Genomic DNA, 18,754 nt, shown 5'->3' with positions numbered 1-18,754 from the left:
CGTCCTTTCGAAATTGTCTGGTCAAAACTTGGATACCACGCTTGTCGTTGTCGTCGACGACGACGATGAAGAGAGAAGCCCGTGCCCGATTTCGCTCAGTGGGTCGACGTGACTAATCACGGCAACCTTCGAGAAATGTTGTTTGAGACGCGATAAATTAAAGACAGTTTGTCATAAAAGAAGAAACTACGCGTTCATCTTATCGGTCTTGTATTTTCTCTCAAAGAAAAGAAAATATCAGCGATAACGGACATGTATGAATAATTGTTTCTTTTTTTCTTCCAAGTAAAAGAAACAAAATAAACGAAACGAATTTCGAACTTGAAAACTCTCCGTCGATTATTTTAATGGCACACGATTGAAAGTTGAGAGAGAGAGAGAGATTGGGAGGGAGGGAGAATGTGCTTCTTGCAAATGCACTCGTAAATATGTTCATATGTGCACGCAATCGCGACAACACTGTTAACGTTTCTAAGCCACTAATTGCCTTCCGTTGTACGGGCTGTGTGTACGAAGGAGCCGGGGCGGCTCTTTACGGGAAAAGTCAGCGAAGCGCGATCACAGGACAAGCGCGCGCGCGCGCGACATTAATGACTGATATTACCGCGACGGCGGCGGCGGCAGTAAAGAGACTTTTGCCTCAATTAGAGCCGTACCTCAATGAAAAAAAAAAAAAAAAGTATCGCGGAAATCGAACAATTAAAAACCAATTATGGAATTTTACGACGCTACGTTGCTACATATATTTCTGACTCGTCGACTTTCATTTTGTCTCGTACGTTTCGTAACAACACGCTAATTACGCTATCGATCGCCATATAATGGAAAATTTCTTTCGTGCAATTTTTTTTCAAACTTACGAGAGAGATTACCGATCATTCTCCAGAAAACAAGCGGCGACGAACGCATTTTTAACGTCTTTCTCGTGGGCGAATTTGAACGGTGCAAGACCGCGACTTCGCGTTTCTCGAAGCCATCGCTAACCGGACTCGGTCTTCGACCCCCTTCTCTCTCCCATTACTAAACCCAACCTTCCCTCTTGCTCCTCTCGTCCTTGCTCACCCCTCCTTGTACCTTCAGCACGCCGTGGCGGCCGCATTCCTCTCGAACGGTGAAGCCGCGCCGGCGAGCTTCGACTTGCCTTTGCCTCGACTCAATCCGACTCACTTTGCTTCGTTCGTCTCGCCCGCCTTACCTCTCTCTCTCTCTCCTCTCTCGTCGTCGTCGTCGTCGTCGTCGTCTCTCGCTTCTCGCCTTTCCTCGCCCCGAGAGCTCGCAAGGAGCTCGTTTCGTGGCTAGCGCGCATCAACTCCTCTCGGAGTCGCATCGGGTCTCGATTAATCGAGGCCTGATATCCAGGTTGCGGCCGAGAACGCCCGCGCCATTGATCAGAACGCAACGATCTCTGAGAATTCTTCTCGGTGAGATCGCCATCGCGCGAAACATCACATTAAGTGCAATAAAATCTTCTCGCGTCGGTTTTCAACGTCGAATATTTTCACGCGAGAAAAATTCGAGAGATTTTATTTTCTCTCTCTCTCGAGAGAGCAACACCCAATTTGTCAGATCTCCGCCTTCCTTTTACGAGATTTATTCGCGATAAGTATTGCACGGAGGCGACAATTCGCGCTATAATAAATGTCGCAGGCCGGGAAAACTTCTTCGCGGAGATGGACCGCAAACGACGATACTCTTGTCATGAAACGAATCGACAAATGGTCGCGCATTGTCGTGACCGGCAATGAGAATTCAACGTCGTTTGAATTATTATCGTTTGCGAACGAGGCAAAGGTTAGACGCGCGGCGCGCGCGCGCTCGCCGCGACAAATTGCGATCGCTCGCGCGGTTTCACACCGAATATTCCGCGTGTCTCTGGCATTATCGCATAGTGCCGTGTAATGGGTATCGTTAGATTACGATATTCGAGAACGGAACGGAATGTCTCGCTTTTTTTTAACGGGCGCTTAAAGAGAATCGCCTGTCGAGAATTTATACGTTGTCGATAAAGTTACGAGAGTTGTCTGCGTGCGCGTGTGTGTCGTACGGAGAACCATATATTCCGGTTTTAATAACGTATCACTTTATACCGTAGCGGCAACCGCATATTTCGCTGTCATGTACGAGAGGTGCAGCACACACGTCGGTGTCGCCGCCGCCGCCGCCGCCGCGTTGCAGTTCTCGTACGTGCGCTTTGTTGCATAACGCGTAAACCGCGTGGTCGCGTCAAATAGCCGGTTAACTCGAGAACGAAGCGAACTCTGAACGCGCGAGCGCAGTTCATTTGTATCGTTTCTCGCGTTCGGTAAAAGTAACACGAGAGGAGGAGAGAAGCGGAATCGGATCTCTTGTGTTCCAGCTTTTCGCACTACCTTCTGGCGTATCGCGTGCGCGTATAAACGCGCCGGTCCCGTTATCAGGTCCTATCCCCGTCGTATGTAAACTGATCTTTTTTATCGTTTACAAATCCGGGACTGCAGTAAAGCATCTTGGTAAAAAAACAAAAAAAACTTCAGTAAGTTGTTTTTTTATTGGTGCACTTCGGTTAATCGCGTCGAAACGCGTTTCTCCTTTTCTTTAAAAACAAAAAAAAAAGAAAGACCGAAACCTATATTTGACTGAGGAATATATAAACCTGGTTTGAGGTCAATCGAGTTATAGATTTTTGAGAGTCATCCGATCTGTTTACTGTTCGTAACAATAATGTAGCAATCGAGTTTTACAAATCATAACTTTGCAAACTTAAGTGTCACAAAAATATGATTTGATCAATGACCTTACGTTAAGTTTAACTATTGAAGATCTTTTAAGAACGTTAAGTGACGAAACAAAATGATTTTAAGCCAAAAAAAAATAAGAATGAAAGAAATAACTGAAGTGTGGATAATCGACAACATCGAAGTAACCAACTCCCTTTAAAGTTCTGTGTCGGAAACTAGTTGCACTTAAGTTATCTCTCTCTAATTTTTATTTTTTTCTAACAAATCGCTCACTTGTTTTACATCATTTAATGTTTTATTTCGCCATTTTGAATATCCTTGGGATGGGAAAGGGGAGGAGAGTTGTGCAGTAACTAATAGCACGCCAGTGCATGGGCGTATCCATCTCTGTGTCGGGGGCTCGTGCTCAGGCTGGTACGACCGCCTTGTGAGAGAGGGACTAATTCCGAGATTGCGCTCGAATTAATTATCGGAGGACCCGATTCGGAATCAGTCGATCAAACTCTGATTGAAAGAGATCGAGGCCCGAGAAAAATCCCGTTGTGCGCGGAATTTCAAACTCGGAATCTTCACATGCTCGCAGCCCCTGCACTCGAGCCGCGCGCGAGACCAAAGTGAGCCGGTCTATCTCCGCGACTGAGAAGTATATACATCTCAAATTGCGAAGTAACTTTCCAGCAACGCGCGAGCTATTTACGGAAAACATATGGCCGCGAACAATTTCGCTCCGGCGGCGGCGACGGCGACGGCGACGGCGCGTTGCGTGCGAATAGAATACGTTGCGTCCGCGAAACGTTGCATCCAAAGAAACGCGGCCTCCTATTAAGTGCGCGGCGTCGATCGTAAGGAAGGAATTCCCGTCCTCACGTGCCTTTCGCGGCGTCTTTCGTAACGCAATCGGCCGCCGTAAACGCGCGGCCTTCTTGGGCGAAGAAACCGCATCTCGATGACGTTATACTCGTTCTTTTTTTTTTCTCCCTGTTTCCTCTGATTAAACCACTGAATCGTTAAAAGAGAAAGAAAAATTCGGTCGATATAGTTTGCAGTCTCGCCGCCGCGAAGTTTCGTCGATGCAAATTTCGAGGACGCGCGGACGCGCGCGCGTCGGGGATGAAATTATTATTCATTGAAACAGGCGCAACTATGCCGAGACCGACGCGCGACCGCAATCCTCGCGTGGAAGAATCGCGGTCGGCAACCCAATATTTAACGCCTCAACCGAAATATCACACTTTGAATCCTTCGCGCAAAATATAGGTCTCATTTCCGTGCCAACGCCTGCGCCCGTAAATTCGGGTCTCGTTGATGGCCGACGCGATCCTCCGAACGGAAGCCGCGATATTTCTGAGTTGTGGAGGCGTGAAGAAACGCGCGCGCGCGCGCGCGCGCGCGAGCTCACTGTTTACTACCTGGCTATTAATCGAGGAGAGAGAGAGATAGAAGATCGCTTTTGCGAAAATATTCCGAGTATTCGACAAAGAGGTCTCTCTCGTCGAGAACAGATTTCGTCGCGTCCGACGAATTTCCGTGAAAATAATCGCGACGCGATTTTGAATACGTCGCGAACGCGAACGAGAAGAAATAGAATTCACGTTTCGCGCGCGAGAAATAAAAGACAGACCAAAAAAAAAAAAAAAAAACTATAAAAAGATTCCGAAGCGGAATATTTCAGTCGATATCGAGAAGATCGAGTTCGGAGACGCGCAGATTGCGATCAAAGCCGGAATCTTAACAGGTCTTGTGTGTATGAAGAAAGAGACGGCGAGAGCAATCCATGGCAGTCATTGAGAAACGACCCACAACTGGTTCCCCGTCCCATCGTCTCGGGGGGCTTTTTTCGGCGGCATCGACTCTCTTTCCGTTAGTGTCATCTCGCGGCCGTCTCTCCTCTCTTTTTCCCCCTTACTTCGTCCCTCATCTCGTTGAAAGCAGCGACTCCCTCGTGGTCGTCGACAACAGTGTGTGCGTGTGTGTGTGTGTGTTTCTCCGCTTCTAAATAAGGAAATGCCTACGCTCCTCCTCCGTCTTCGTCGTCGATTGTCGCGCGCGAGACTCGTTTCTTCTTCGCACACGCACACGCACACAAAATCGCTCTTAACCCATTTAATCTCTCACGGAACCATTTTTGGAAACGGCGAAAACGCGCGATTGACCGATGGAAGTGGAAAAAAAATCGGGTTGAGGTTGAACTCTTTCGTTCGTTAGAAACAAACAATTTTACTTTATCTCTAGAAATTTTCTTTTTTGAAAACTATTTTCTCCGCGTTCTTCGTAAGCTTCTTTCGAAGCGAGTAACAAGATCCGCAGGTTCTCAGTCTCGGCGAGCGATCGTTTGTGTATACGCGAGCGCGCATTTTCAGGCGCGCAAAACGCCTCGTGTCCGGGAAGAGAGAGAGAGAGAGAGAGAAAACATGTGCTGTTGTACGCGCGCGGTCTTTAACTCTTAGGGCCCTTAAGGGTCTGGTTTAAGCGCGAGGCCGATGACCGAACCGGATCGGAGCGAAGCGATATGATGCCGTCCCGCGGCATCTCCTCATCGGCGGCTCCTCTTCGCGCGCGATCTCCTCCGCGTTACGACGGCGCGCGCGTCTCGCACTTGTCTCGCGATAAAAATGACCGATCCGTGCGGCGAATTTTGCAAATGAAAAACAAATCGATCTTCTCGCGATCGAGTGCGTTCACGCCTCGTTCACGTCTAGTTACTATTTAATTACTATTTAATTATCAATGACTATTTAATTATTCTCCGAATTCGTGGCGTCAAAACGCGCAGCGCTCGACGCAATTCGTGCGTCGCACTCGTAAAACATATATTATACCCGCGTCTGTTTCGGCTTCCACTTTCATCGTTGTTGCGACATCGCCAGAACGCACACGCTCACACGCTGTTGTGTTCTTCGTCCGCTACTATACTCTCGGTGTACTTTTCTCCGGTTATCCCTTCACTCCCGGTTGTCTTCATAACTGTGATTTCGCGTGCCGCATCTTCTTCCCTTTCGCCTCGTTAACCTTTCGAGAGACGATCCTTCTCGCGCGGCACGCTTGTGATTTGTGTAAAGGGCGAGGAGAGACGTCTTCAATTGTACAACATGGCGACGTGTTTGCGTTAGAGTACACAATTGCCGTTCGCGACTTTTTATTTGGATTTTTAGTTTTAATTCTTGTCAATGTGTTCGAGAGATTTCAGAATTAAAATAAAACAATCGTCGGAAGTACGATCCAACGGTGAAAGTCTCGGTTTTTGTTTTTTTTTTTGTTTTTTTTTAACACGATGATTAATCATCTTTTTCCGCGCAATTGCGAAACGTGTGAGGATATTTTCGTAGCCGAATTATATACGAAGCAGCGATTTCGTCGTGCAATTTCGTCGGTATCGCGACTTCCCGTCGTCAACGGGAAGCAGTAACCCCCCCCCCCCCCCCCGTTTTGTAATTCAGCTTCGTTTTATCAGTTTACAATTTGACAGATAGCCGCGAGGATATATCTCCGCAATAAAAAAAAAAACTCGCATTACGGCCGACTCTTTTTTTCTTTTTATTTTTTTCTTTTCACGAATCTTGGCTTATCTCGCGGAGACTTGTGTATATGCGCGTGAATACGAGTTATTATTTCTCGCAAATACACACGCACGCGCGCGCGCGCGCGCACGCGCACACACAGCGCGTGTCTGTCTCTCGAATCGCGTATTAGTCAAAGGTCGCTTATTTCGTCGCGAATTTCACGAATCGTTTCTCCGTGCGAATTTCGCGCATTTGTCGCAAAATTTCTGGAGCACCGGCACGTGTAAATATAGACGCGCTTGCCTCACAGCGCAAAAATAATCTGAGAATTGCTTCGGGATGAGAGGTAGGATAAATAGGTGAGCCAGATATGAATTTTATGTCGTCATACTCGCATGTGTGTGTGTGTATGTGGTAACGCGCGCTTCTCCACGTCGTCGCCAGAGAAGTGAAACGAATTTATCTCCGTGGATTCGCGTGCGCGCTCGAATTTGAAAAACCCGTAGCTGCGCGAGAAGAGAGCAATTTCCCATTCATCGATTTTTCCACACAATCGATTCGTTCGACGACGAAAAAAAACCGTTGCGACGCGACGCGAGCAATTATTTTTCTCGACGACGCGATAAACAACGAGGTCTCGCGAATAATAATTGACTATTATTTCTGTGTGTACGGGGACACGCAGTTCGAACACTCGCATGGAAATCGTCGTCGTCGTCGTCGTCGTCGTTGTCGTCGTCGTCAGTAGCGCTAAAAGTGGCGATCACGTAACCGACTCATCGCCAATAACGGCGACGTATGTCGCGCATTCTTATTGTAACGGCATTTCTGTCGCATTTGTGAGTTTTGCGCTCGGGAATTCAGCAGCTGATGACGCTGTGATATGTCAGCGTCGTCGTTGCGCGATCCCGCAACGTTCGTCGACAAGGAAGGTGCACTATTACCGCTGTCTCGGCTGAAAAAAACCGGTTAAAGTTCGATGCGACGCGTTCGACCGAAAGGAGGAAAAAATAAAAATCAATTTTGCTTCTTTCAATCGAGATCTCTCGGAAATTCCGACAGACAAATAGACAAAAAACAAGAACCTCATTGTTCGTTTAAAATTATTCTTCGTTTTATTTTTCTTCCTCGTGCGATTATCGAAACGCGCGCGTAACCTAACACGTGTGTGCTCGGTAACTCGCCGAACAATGGCAAAAATCGAGAGAGGAAAAAAGAGCGAGAGCGAGAGAGAGAGAGCGGTGAATCAGCTCGTGTGCCTATAACATTCGTCTCTCCGGATGGAGGATGAATCCATTCGGCTTCCGCGCGGTCGCACGTATATGTGATGCGATCTCTCTCTCTCTCTCTCTCTCTCGGCCCGCGATTACAACATCGGTGATCTCATAATACCGATGTTGTATCGTGTGCCGCGGCGATGAGCATATTCTCTGCGCTCACCGTTGCAGCTTTGGCACACCCACCACGTGTGTGTGTATGTGTGTGCGTCACGCGATGCGACTTCGCATCGGAGAGTGTGATTGTGTGTATCGCACATACACGTTATATGATAACATCGGTACATTCCTCGCTTCTGATACATTTCGCGATTCTTTTGCGGTGCGTGCGCGCGCGCGCTTTCAGATGGTATATGCGAAATGCGGTGCCCGACCGAGCGCGCGTCGTGTTGACATTGAACGAAGATACAGATGGAAGCCGTCGCGTATTTACGCGCCTCCGCATCACGCATTTTGGATCGACGCGCGCGCATCGCAGAGAGATAGAGATAGATAGAGAAAGAGAGAGATAAGGAATTCGTGGGAGAATAAGAGCGAGCGAGAAGACACGCGCAATCGCGCGAGGAAGAGGAGAGAAAAGAGAAGGAGAGCCCAAGAGCGACGGTCAGCTGATGTCACGCAGATGGCCGGGAGAAGTTACGCCGTGCTAAAAGCGGCTATGATGCCCTCCTTTATTTCTTCCCCTCCTCCTTCTCTGTTCTTCCTTTGCTGTTTTTCTATCTGTGTCTGTCCGTCCACGTCGTCGTCGTCGTCGTCGTTGTCGTATCTGCGTTTTCCTTCTCTCGCGAGAGAATTCCTCTCGCACACTTTACGCTCCGGACCGAAGAGAGAACACGCGCAAGCTTGCCTCGAGGGCGTATCGCGCGAATTGCGTGACGCATTATATTTTCTCTCTCTCTTCTTTCTTTATTCTTCTCTCTCTCTCGCGCGCGCGCGCGATTCTCTCGAGAAAATCGCGGCGAGCGAGATGACGCGCGCCGTCGAGAAGAAATCTCGCCGCGAAGAGAATAAATTCTTCCTCGGCGAGATCTCTCTCTCTCTCAGACAGTTGACTCCGAATTCCTTATTTGCGAAGAGAAAAAAATGCGAACGCGGCGATCGAGGCGATTTGCGCGTACTTCGCGACACCCGGTCTATTCTCTTCAAATTGAAGAAAACAAAAAACAGCAATTTATTAATCTACGCTGTCTTGGCGAGTGAACTTGCTTTATTTGCGAGACTGTGTGTAAGTGCGCAAAGAAAACAATGACTCGCGCTTGCGCGCACATACACACACACAAATAAAGCGGAAATCTTCGAAATCGGACAACTTTCATATCACCGCGAGCTTATCACGCGTTTGAAAACAGCTTGTTGCTGTTTTTTTTTTTTTTTTGGTTTCTTACATTGCTTGTGCGATCACGCGGTGGACACCGCGAGAGCCGCCGATTTGCGGTTTACGCCGATCTCGTCGTCCCCGCCAACGGATCGATGATGTTGTGTGTCGCGTGTGCCGCCGCGGATCATCGGGACTGAGGAGAGGAACCACGAGAAGCCCGAAGAGGTCAGGCATGCCGAGAAAGTGGGGCAGCCACGGAACGTTGACCTTTACATACTACGACGGATATACGCGTAAGAACACAAGACCGGATTGCGCGATGGGAGCTGTGCCGATCCTTCGTCGCGATATGTATCCGACGCCGCGCGCGCACGATGTACGTACCGGTGGAAACGGGATAAACAAGAGAGCTTATCTTCTCTCTCTCTCTCTCTCTCTCTCCGAAGAGAAGTTCTGTTGCGTTTCCGTCGCGTGCGATATATATTTCAATTTTTCTTCAAAAAGTCGCACGAAATCGTGCCAAGCTCGCGATGTTGTCGTCTCGTGTTATATTTATTTAATAATTACCCATCTGCATCTGTGAAAACAAAAAACGTACGAGCAGAAACGGTCGATGAGAGATTATTCAATCCTTTCTTAACGCAACCAAGGCGAAACGCGCCACACCCAGCCGTTACATTGGCAGCGCCGTCATTAGTGGTGCCGTTTAACGCACGGGTAAGTCGCCCGCACATACACACACACACGTAAGAGCGTGTGCGCGCGCGTATATACACGTTCGATGCGTGCAACATATATATATATATGTATATGTATGTATATATATGCCTCGTGCACGCCTCGCGCGCTTACGCGCACGCCAATACTATATACAGTCACTTGCGCATAAAAGACTGACGCGCGGTGTCACGTGACGCGCGGTTTTAACCGAATGAAGGATGCACACGCTGTTGGCCGTTCCATTTTGCTTACGCGTCGTTTCGTTTTCTCCTCCGTCGATGTAACGGTCAACCCAGATTCCTCGGGCGGTGTTAAAAGCTGATCGATTCCGGAGCGCGCGAGTTGTATCGTTGCGGGACACCCTGTATATTGAATTCCTTAGCCGCGCGATCTATTAAGACCGATTGAACGTCGGTCAATAATATAACACGATACGCAATAACGCGAGAGCGTGTGTGTGTGTTAATCATCTTCGTTCGTTGATCGATCGATGTATCGATTTTTGTTGCAGAGATCGCAAAGGTGAGGGCGAGCCTTTTTCAAATCAACGGGGTGAAGAAGGATCCGCTCGTTCTACCGGAACCCGAAGGCGACATCACGACGCTCACGGAGAAGGTCTATGTTCCCGTTAAAGAGCACCCAGACGTGAGTATCATGAGAAACTAGGCGTCGTCGTAGTTGTCGTCGTTGTCGCGCGATAAAATGCAACTCGAAGAATTAAAATGCGCGAATCGACAACTTAACGGAAATCGACGCATCTTCATTCGATTCTCGTATAAAATGCGTTTTTTACGAATTTATTTACGTACATACGAGTACGCCGCAATCGCGCGCAAATGAGATGTGAGCAACATTTTTAGAAGATTTCTTCTCAGTGTCGCCCCTCGTCGACGCGATCGGGCGGTCTCTCCCGTCTTTTCTTTCCGCCGCGTTTTATTCTCCCGTTCGTCGATCTCGAAGAAGAAATCGAGAGAGTATGCGTGCAGCATCGAATGTTATTTCTGTAACACTCGAAATAGGGTTCGCGCCAAAGAGAGAAACGACTCCTTTTCCTTCTCTCGTTGCATTTCTCGCTCGGTTGCTCGCTCGCTCGCGTTCCTCTCTCCCGTCTCTTATTAAGACGTAATAGAACGAGGTCGTGGACTTGTTAACCCTTCGAACGGGCCCTTATCTCTGATGGTTTACAAGTTTTTTTACATTGATACTTCAGTTTGTTAAACCAGAACCACTCGATAAAACGATTTCTCGATTTATTTCGACGCGCCAAGTTTTTTGTTTGCCTCAATTCTCGCGTTCGAGGAAAACAAATGGTTTGCAATTCTTACTTTATTTTTCACACGAGAGAATTTTTCCTCGAAGAAACAAGAATAACAACAAATTAAGTTTTTTTTTTTTAAAAAAAAACTCGACAAAACGATTCCTTCCTCGCTTGCTTTTGACGCAGATCCAATCGAGCGAGAAGGTGATCTCCCGTGCTCTCGAATCGAGAGTAAGCGGAGAGAAGAATAATTCACAGAATCGGATGTTATCGCGCGTGAGAATGATCTAAGAGATCCGATAATTGCGACCGTCCGGTTATGTTGGCTCATTACGGATGCCTTCTGTGTATGTGTACATCATCATACGTGTTGCGAAATACGACAGATTGACGGCATCCGTTTTATCGTGCGCGGTACGCGCGCGATTGGTTGATTTTCATACTTTTTAACCGCCCATTGACTCGATATATAATAATTTACCGATCGGCCCGGCGCCGACTTCGCGCGGAGATTGGTTCGAGCGCTGATAAACAGCCTCGCGAGCGCATTATCGATAACAAATGTGTCTCTTGTCGCCTGAGGGAGGGAAGCTCTTGTGACAAAATCGTTTAAAATCAGTCGTTATTCGTTAATTTGGCGAATAAGCGCACAAATTTGCACATCGGAGTTCGATTTGAGGGAAAAACCATAAAAAACAGAGTAGCGTGTTCGAAAAAAAAAACGCGCGACATCTCTCGAGAGATTTTTCCCGATTTTCGGGCATTTCGACACTCCGCCGGTGACATATATCTCGCACACGTCTCCTCGATTGTTTATTAAACATAAAGAGAGACGACGCGCATTTCTCTTTCTTTCTGAAACAATATTTGTGTAAAAAATGGAGACTGGCAGCCGCGCGAGACTTAGAGAGCACCGTTTGTGAATGATTCACCGTCTAAATTTACCCCGCCTTTATTTACCGGGACCCAACAATGAAACTGGATATCTCGTGGAGAACAAGTTTTTCTCTCTTTTTCACGCGCGACTGATGATCGAGACAGATCGCCAAATTTAGTGGATTCGGAGCGCGCGTGTTTCATACGTTTTGGAGCATCAAAATCGGATTAATATGTACACGTATTCACAATTTCGAATTTTCTAAAAGAAAACGTGTGTACACACAAGTGTTTTTTTTTTTTTTTTTTTTACAAACCTTTTTTTCGAACGCAAGTGTTCCGAGGGATAATAATACCTGTTGCATAAATTCGCGCGAAATCATTCCGGATCTGTTTTCCGCGCGGTGCTTCCCCGGCTCGTTAACTAACGAAAAAACGTTCGGCGAATTTTGAAAGCGTGTTTTTTTTCTCCCTACAATGAAAATAACGATTGCGTATTCAGCATTCAATAGCGTCGTTGTGTCGCATGTGATTGCAGTTCAACTTTGTCGGAAGGATTTTGGGGCCACGGGGCATGACCGCTAAACAATTGGAGCAAGAGACAGGATGCAAAATCATGGTCCGCGGAAAAGGGTCAATGAGGGATAAAAAGAAGGTAAGAATTCGAGTCGCTGTTATTCCGAGCGAGCGTCCGATATTTCTCGCTTAAAATTCGTCGGGAGACGGTTTGCAACTTGCTTGAGCGAGTAAACAATAATTTTTTGTCGCTAACAAGCGTGTATGAAAAAATCAATATTTGTGACACGTCTGTGTGTTTGTGGTAATGTTTGATTCTCAACAATTTACTGGAAATTACAATTAACTAAGAATTACATGAATGAAAGTTTGTGTATGTGTGTGTGTGTGTGTGTGTTCTTAATTGATCTGATTCACTTTTCAAAATAAATATAATGCGAGTTAACAACAATACTTGGGAACAACAATAGTTGGAAAATATGATGAGAATCGAGAAACGATGTTGCAGCGACGAATGCGATCACACAGAGAATTAATCGCGGGTGTGAGTCATGTAATAGTGATTTATTAAACCGAGCGCTGTGTGTGTTTTTTTTTCAAGCTGCACGTGGTATATACGAGAGCGAAGTGTTTTCTCTGTAAGTACATGTGACTCGATGGCAATACGATGTATCTTTTATTTTTCTCGTCTATCACGCATTGAATGTGTTCCACACTGATTATTAAATCGCTATTCATTTGATTAATGAAACTCTGGAATATACAAAGAAGATAAGATACACAAACACAGTATATAAATTTTTTCTGTTTCGTTTTTGGTGATAAAAAAATCTTTAGTTTTACATTATTTTATAGTAGATGCGTTCGTGTGTTGTTTATTTTTTTTTTTTTCACACAATTTTGTGAGTTTTATGTCTTTGCGTTATCGTTTGCGTTTACGTTTATATTATAACTTCGATTCTGTTGCGCGCGTATATAAAAACGATGATTAACTCTGTAGGAGGAACAAAATCGAGGCAAACCGAACTGGGAACATCTAACGGACGAGTTGCACGTGTTGCTTACCGTCGAGGACACCGAGAATCGTGCCACCTTGAAGCTCGCACGAGCCGTCGAGGAAGTCAAGAAACTTCTTGTGCCCGTGGTGAGAAAGTTCCAACTGTACAATTTTATACCACGCCGCGTTATAATCAGCTTTAACTAAGAAGAGAAAGATCCTCGTTAGAAAGATTTTGCTAGAAAGTTTTTTTTTTTTTTTTGTTTCGCTTGCTTTGATCACTCGCGAGTAATCAAATTTTTCCACAACGATGACAATTTGTAAACGATTTGTGTAATCACCGATAACGTCGAGAGAGAGAGAGAGAGAGTCGATATCTTACGAAAGTAAGCGGTTTTGTGTGCGTACAACGTTTTTAGTGATGCAATCAACGCTTTCGTATGTTAATGAGCAAGACCTATACAATGGCGATAGTCCGCGGGCTTCCGTAGGATAATTATCGTTGCGCCTCCGATGGTACGTTCTGACGGTAATGTCGATTGTTCAGCAGGCTGATGGCGAGGATGAGCTGAAGAAAAGGCAGCTAATGGAACTCGCCATTATCAATGGCACTTACCGGGATTCGAACACAAAGGTTGCCGCCGCAGCAGGTACCTTTCGCAGAACTTACACTCCCAAGGGATTCCGTCCCGTTAATTCGATAAATAAATTCATTATTGTGCTCACTTCCCATAACGCACACATATGCAAAGTATCTAAGTTGTAGACGGAGAAGTTTTTTTTTTTCCAAAAAAATCTGTTTGCCGTGTAAATTTTATTATGCTTTGTAATTGTAACGATTTGAAGTGTAATTGTTAATTAACAAGGTGTGTGGGATGTAAAATAGAGAAAAGATAAAAAAATAACTCAGCCAGGATTCGCTGTTGCAGCCTGCGACGAGGAATGGCGGCGAGTGGCCGCTGCCGCGGCGGAGACGCAACGTCTGTTACCGGGTCTGGCGAATCCTATGCGAACGCCAAGCGCTCCCTTAGGCGCGCCGTTGATCCTCTCGCCGCGAATATCCGTGCCGACGACCGCGGCGTCTCTGCTGAACGGTTCCGGACCACCTGGATCTCTGCTGTCGGCCGGCGATCCGCACGGGCTCATCTACACGCCGTATGCGGATTACGCCAACTACGCGGCTTTGGCCGCGTCGCCTCTGCTCACCGAGTACGCCACTGCGGATCATTCTGGTGGGTTATTTGCTCGTTGACTAGATCCGCGACAGAGGGAGGGAACGTTATCCTCTCCCTCTTATTTTTCTTCTCTCGAGCAGTTTGCGAAAATTACGCGAGAACAAGGAACCCAGTTGACGAAAATCACTCTAGAACAAGAAACGCCGTTCGGAAAACATACGCTAGAACATTTGAACAAAAAAGAGATGAGATACATACGCATTGAGATAAAGGAAACGGGGTTAAATATTATTGCTAGCGATATTAGTAGTAGCGCTATTATGAACATTTTTATATGTATCGTTATATTTTAATATTGTTCAGATGAGATAAATAATACGTCACGCACGCCGATGATATTGGTGACTCTCTTTCTCTGTCTCTGATTCAGTGACAGTTTGTGTTTTTCGCGTTTTGTTTTATCTCGCGAGTCTCGAGTTTAGACGAGCATTATTAAGTGGAATTGCCGTTATCAACGAAGACACAGTTTTTCTGGTCGACCGAGGCACTTCGGTCGATTATGTAATCCATCATTTATTATTAGTGTTTTTTTTTGTTATTTGTATACTTCAAAATGTCGAGATAAATTTCTTGTATGTATATTTTTTATACATACGTATAATTTCCGTTTTGGTTTTACATTTAATCACATCGTTTGTCTATTCTTAGCTTTCTTTCGTTACCAAGGCTGACGGCGTACGAAGTTAAATGATTCCAAGAATTACTGTTGTTGATTGTCTATTTTTACTCATACCGAAGCTAGTGTTTTACTCTTGTTGATTTTATCGCGTTATTTTAATCAACTGCAACAACAGATAATATTAAAAAAAAAAAAAATTGCTCGTCTAATCGCGCACCTAATCTTCGCTCGGTTACAACTTTTATGCGTGTTTCACATAAATTTGTTTTGTTAATTGGAATGTCGAATCAAATAATGTGCAATGATTGAACGAAATTGGGCAATATCGCGAATGTGATAATAATTTCGACGTATATACATGTTGATTAAACCGCCTGGAGCGTCACCAATAATACGTAGTACGTATTATGCGATCGCGTAAATTATAAATAATAATAATAAGATGATCAATTTTAATTGCGAGCTCTTTTGTATAGCCGTTAATTATTTTATTCTTAACTTTGCATCATCCTCATCGTTATTTTTCGTCACGTTATCGATCGTCGTTTTCGTTATCCCGATCATCATCGTCGTCGTATATTAGCAAAATATTTCTTCGTGAGGATATAAGACCGGATACACCAGAAACCGGTTAGATTTATAGAACAACCGAAATCAGTCATTTACTAGTCGCGTTCAGATGTATAATAATTACATAGAGTCTTAGCGTAAATTATATACGTGCGCCGCCTTCAGAATAATTATTTATGAATATTATACGAGGAATACTATACGAGAAGATTCAGGGTTAATCAAAGTGGATATGATAGAGCGGTAAGACGCGAGATAGGTAAGCCGTATTTGGCAGGATTTGTTTTGTTTTTTTTTTTTTAATCACAAACGCGTAGACTATACAAGTAGAAGAAACAAAAGAAGAGAAGTAACGCAGATATACTAGTCTGAAATTATTATTATTATTATTTTTTTTTTTTTTACATATACATATAAAGCCGAGAATTGCGGTCTTCTTGTCAATAAGCTCTCCTCGTTTATGGGAAAATTTCGCACAGTGCAACACACATCAAACGTTAAAACAGTGCCAGAAGAAGATGTACAGCGAGGTGTACAGCGGACGATTGTGTGCTCTCGGGAATTTTTACAACGTCGTGGTGTGGGGAAACCGTTAGCTAGGACAGTCGCGTTTTAGGTATTGCATGAAGAGAACGGCCTTGTTTGGAAGAAACACGCGCGAAATTCTTCCGTCTTCTCATTAGCATTTATAAAATTACGTCTCTCGAAGATCGAACAGCGACGCGACATTTGAATTCGAGCGAATATTCTCGCAAACAAACTGATCCGTGAAAAAAACGCGCAGATTTATTCCCGCTTCATCCTGCGCGTTCCTCGCGATACACACGGAAGAACGAGACGCGCGCGACCTTCTTTCCGCAATATACAAAACAAAAGCAATTATTTATCCCAGTTACCCGCTCTGGTAAAGGCTCGTCAACGTGCAACGGCGTCCTTACGGCGTGCAGACGTGACCGTAAAAAAACGCTCGACACACCGATGAAATAATACGCATACGTGTGTATTTTTGTACAATGGATTTTCTTACGATCGACGAGAAGATCCGTTATATATCGCGTTATATTATATATACTCAATGCAATAATCAAAGGCCATTCATTGTTGTGTAGTTGTTGCACGTATATGCGGTTATATATTATGTATATGCGCATATACATATATACATGCATATATCAGAGGTTTATATATATTTATTGAAGTACATTATATATAGAGAGAGAGATATGAGAGATAGATATTATTATTATTATTATTATTATATATTTATACATATAATAGGGACGTCCTTTTTTGAAGCTTTTTTTTTTTTTAGATTGTTTTCCGTCGTAATTTTAATTTCGAAAAAAGGCGTGTATATCGTCGATATATCGCGTGAAATTATCGCAGCTCTGAGACGCGTTTCTCTCTTTTTACTGAAAAGAAAACGGAAAACACACTCTTGACTAATTTTCAATCGATAATTAATCAATGGAAACGGTGATGGTTTAAACGTTTAACATCGTAACAACGCTATTCATAGCCCGCGTCTTTTCTGTCTCTTGATTTTTTTTTTTTAGTTTTTTTTTCTTAATCTCTTGACTTGAATTATATTTTTAGCGAATGATTATCGTAACTACGAAGTACACCACTAGAATCCTAATCAAATCCCTCGGGTTGATATCTAACACACGCTGACTAAACAACTAATAATAAACTCTCGATCCGTCCACCTCACCTATGAAACTCACACCACATCGTGTTTTTATATGTATTTTTTTTTTTTTTTTTTTAATAATCTTATCCTGTGCCTCATCCAAACGAGAATCGCGTAGACATTACCTCTGATCGCGCTCGTTGCAACGACGACGACGACGACGACTTCGGCGAGTTACGCGCGAGTCGCGCGTTCAGCCCAGTGATAGTAGTTACCCGAAGAAAAAAGGAAGCGAAAAGAAAAAAAAACACTCGATCGCGAGACTCGTTCGAGGTGTAGCTCTCGTATTAATTGTAATCGCGACAAATGTGCGTAATTGCACAGGAGTTTTAAAGGAATCAATCGTGATAAATAATAACCGTCGTTTGATTGTACGATAGCAATCAAATTAGCGAGCAGTTTTTAGAAAACTCGTGTAACGATATCTCTTTTGTTTTTTCCATTCAAAAAACGCAAATCAAATTAATAATCTATCGCACGACACGCCATACGCAAACGTTTTACAATGGCTGGTGATAGGTAGTCTTTATATAAATGTTACATATACGTAGGGTTTTTTAGGTAGACACAGTAGGTGGAGGGAGAATATATATATACATATATATATACCCAGGGACCAAACAATATTCTGAGGACTGATGGTTCTAGCGTTTACTTGTAGCAAATTTTCAAACGAGACAAGACTATGCGTGGAAAGAAAAATGTTTTTTGTTCTTTTATTTTTATTTTTTTTATTTTTTTGTCTTCTCCTTTCGCGCGCGTTTCACGCCCCCGCAAAAGAGCACAGCAAAAGGAGCGAATATCATTTAGCTTGTATGTATATTTAATATGTCGTAGAGAAACACGCAATACGTAGGTACGCACTTTGTTTTAGAGAGATGGCATAGTTTCTATATATATATATATAAATTAATTTTAATCTAATTAATTTTAAAAAACACGACACTGCAAATTATATATATGTATCGTATATATATTTTATATGTTTATTTAATTTTATTTTTATAAAGATCTAGCCATTATAGATGTATTTATGAGGTCATGTATACATATATGATATATGTAAGAAGAGAGAGAGAGAGAGAGAGAGAGAGAGAGAAAGAGAAAGAGAGCGGACGGATGTGTAATCTCAATACTCATTGTTGTTAGGGAAACGCGAGTAGAGTTTACGATCAGATGATATATATGTATATTTTAACTTATAGCAAAGACTTTTTACCTGATTTTTCACAAGAATCAAAACAAGTGGGATTTTAAACCGCGCAAAGAGTGAGAAAGGTGCCCAGTATGACAATAGATTTTTTTTATCAAGTATTTTTGTTTTTTTTGTTTTTCTTTTTCACGAATGACGCGACGATGCCTCACGTGTCTAATGATATTAAACATCGAACAAAGAATGTATAACGTATGAATAATAAGTGAGTACGTATCTCTCTCCGATAAAAAAAAAAAAAAAAA

General features: G+C 44.1%; 1 protein-coding gene across 6 annotated transcripts in view; it reads left to right on the top strand.

Annotated features, from left to right (window-relative positions):
• The window catches only part of LOC109859892 (protein held out wings), a 31,100-nt gene that overhangs the window by 4,820 nt on the left and 7,526 nt on the right, over positions 1-18,754 (top strand). The window contains exons 2-6 of one of the 6 annotated variants that reach the window (XM_020438590.1): positions 10,044-10,177; positions 12,205-12,321; positions 13,183-13,323; positions 13,730-13,829; positions 14,094-14,411. In XM_020438590.1, the coding sequence (XP_020294179.1) occupies positions 10,044-10,177; positions 12,205-12,321; positions 13,183-13,323; positions 13,730-13,829; positions 14,094-14,411 (810 nt within the window). Of the gene's footprint in view, positions 1-10,043; positions 10,178-12,204; positions 12,322-13,182; positions 13,327-13,726; positions 13,830-14,093; positions 14,412-18,754 lie in introns of all 6 variants that reach the window. The other 5 variants (XM_020438592.1, XM_020438588.1, XM_020438589.1 and 2 more) reach the window with 5 other exon arrangements.

The sequence above is a fragment of the Pseudomyrmex gracilis genome, unplaced genomic scaffold, assembly GCF_002006095.1.
Source record: "Pseudomyrmex gracilis isolate BER0280 unplaced genomic scaffold, ASM200609v1 scaffold_299, whole genome shotgun sequence".
NCBI classification, from domain to species: Eukaryota; Metazoa; Arthropoda; class Insecta; order Hymenoptera; family Formicidae; genus Pseudomyrmex; species Pseudomyrmex gracilis.
The sequence above is the reverse complement of the archived record's forward strand: the minus strand, read 5'-3'. Positions and strand labels throughout refer to the sequence as shown.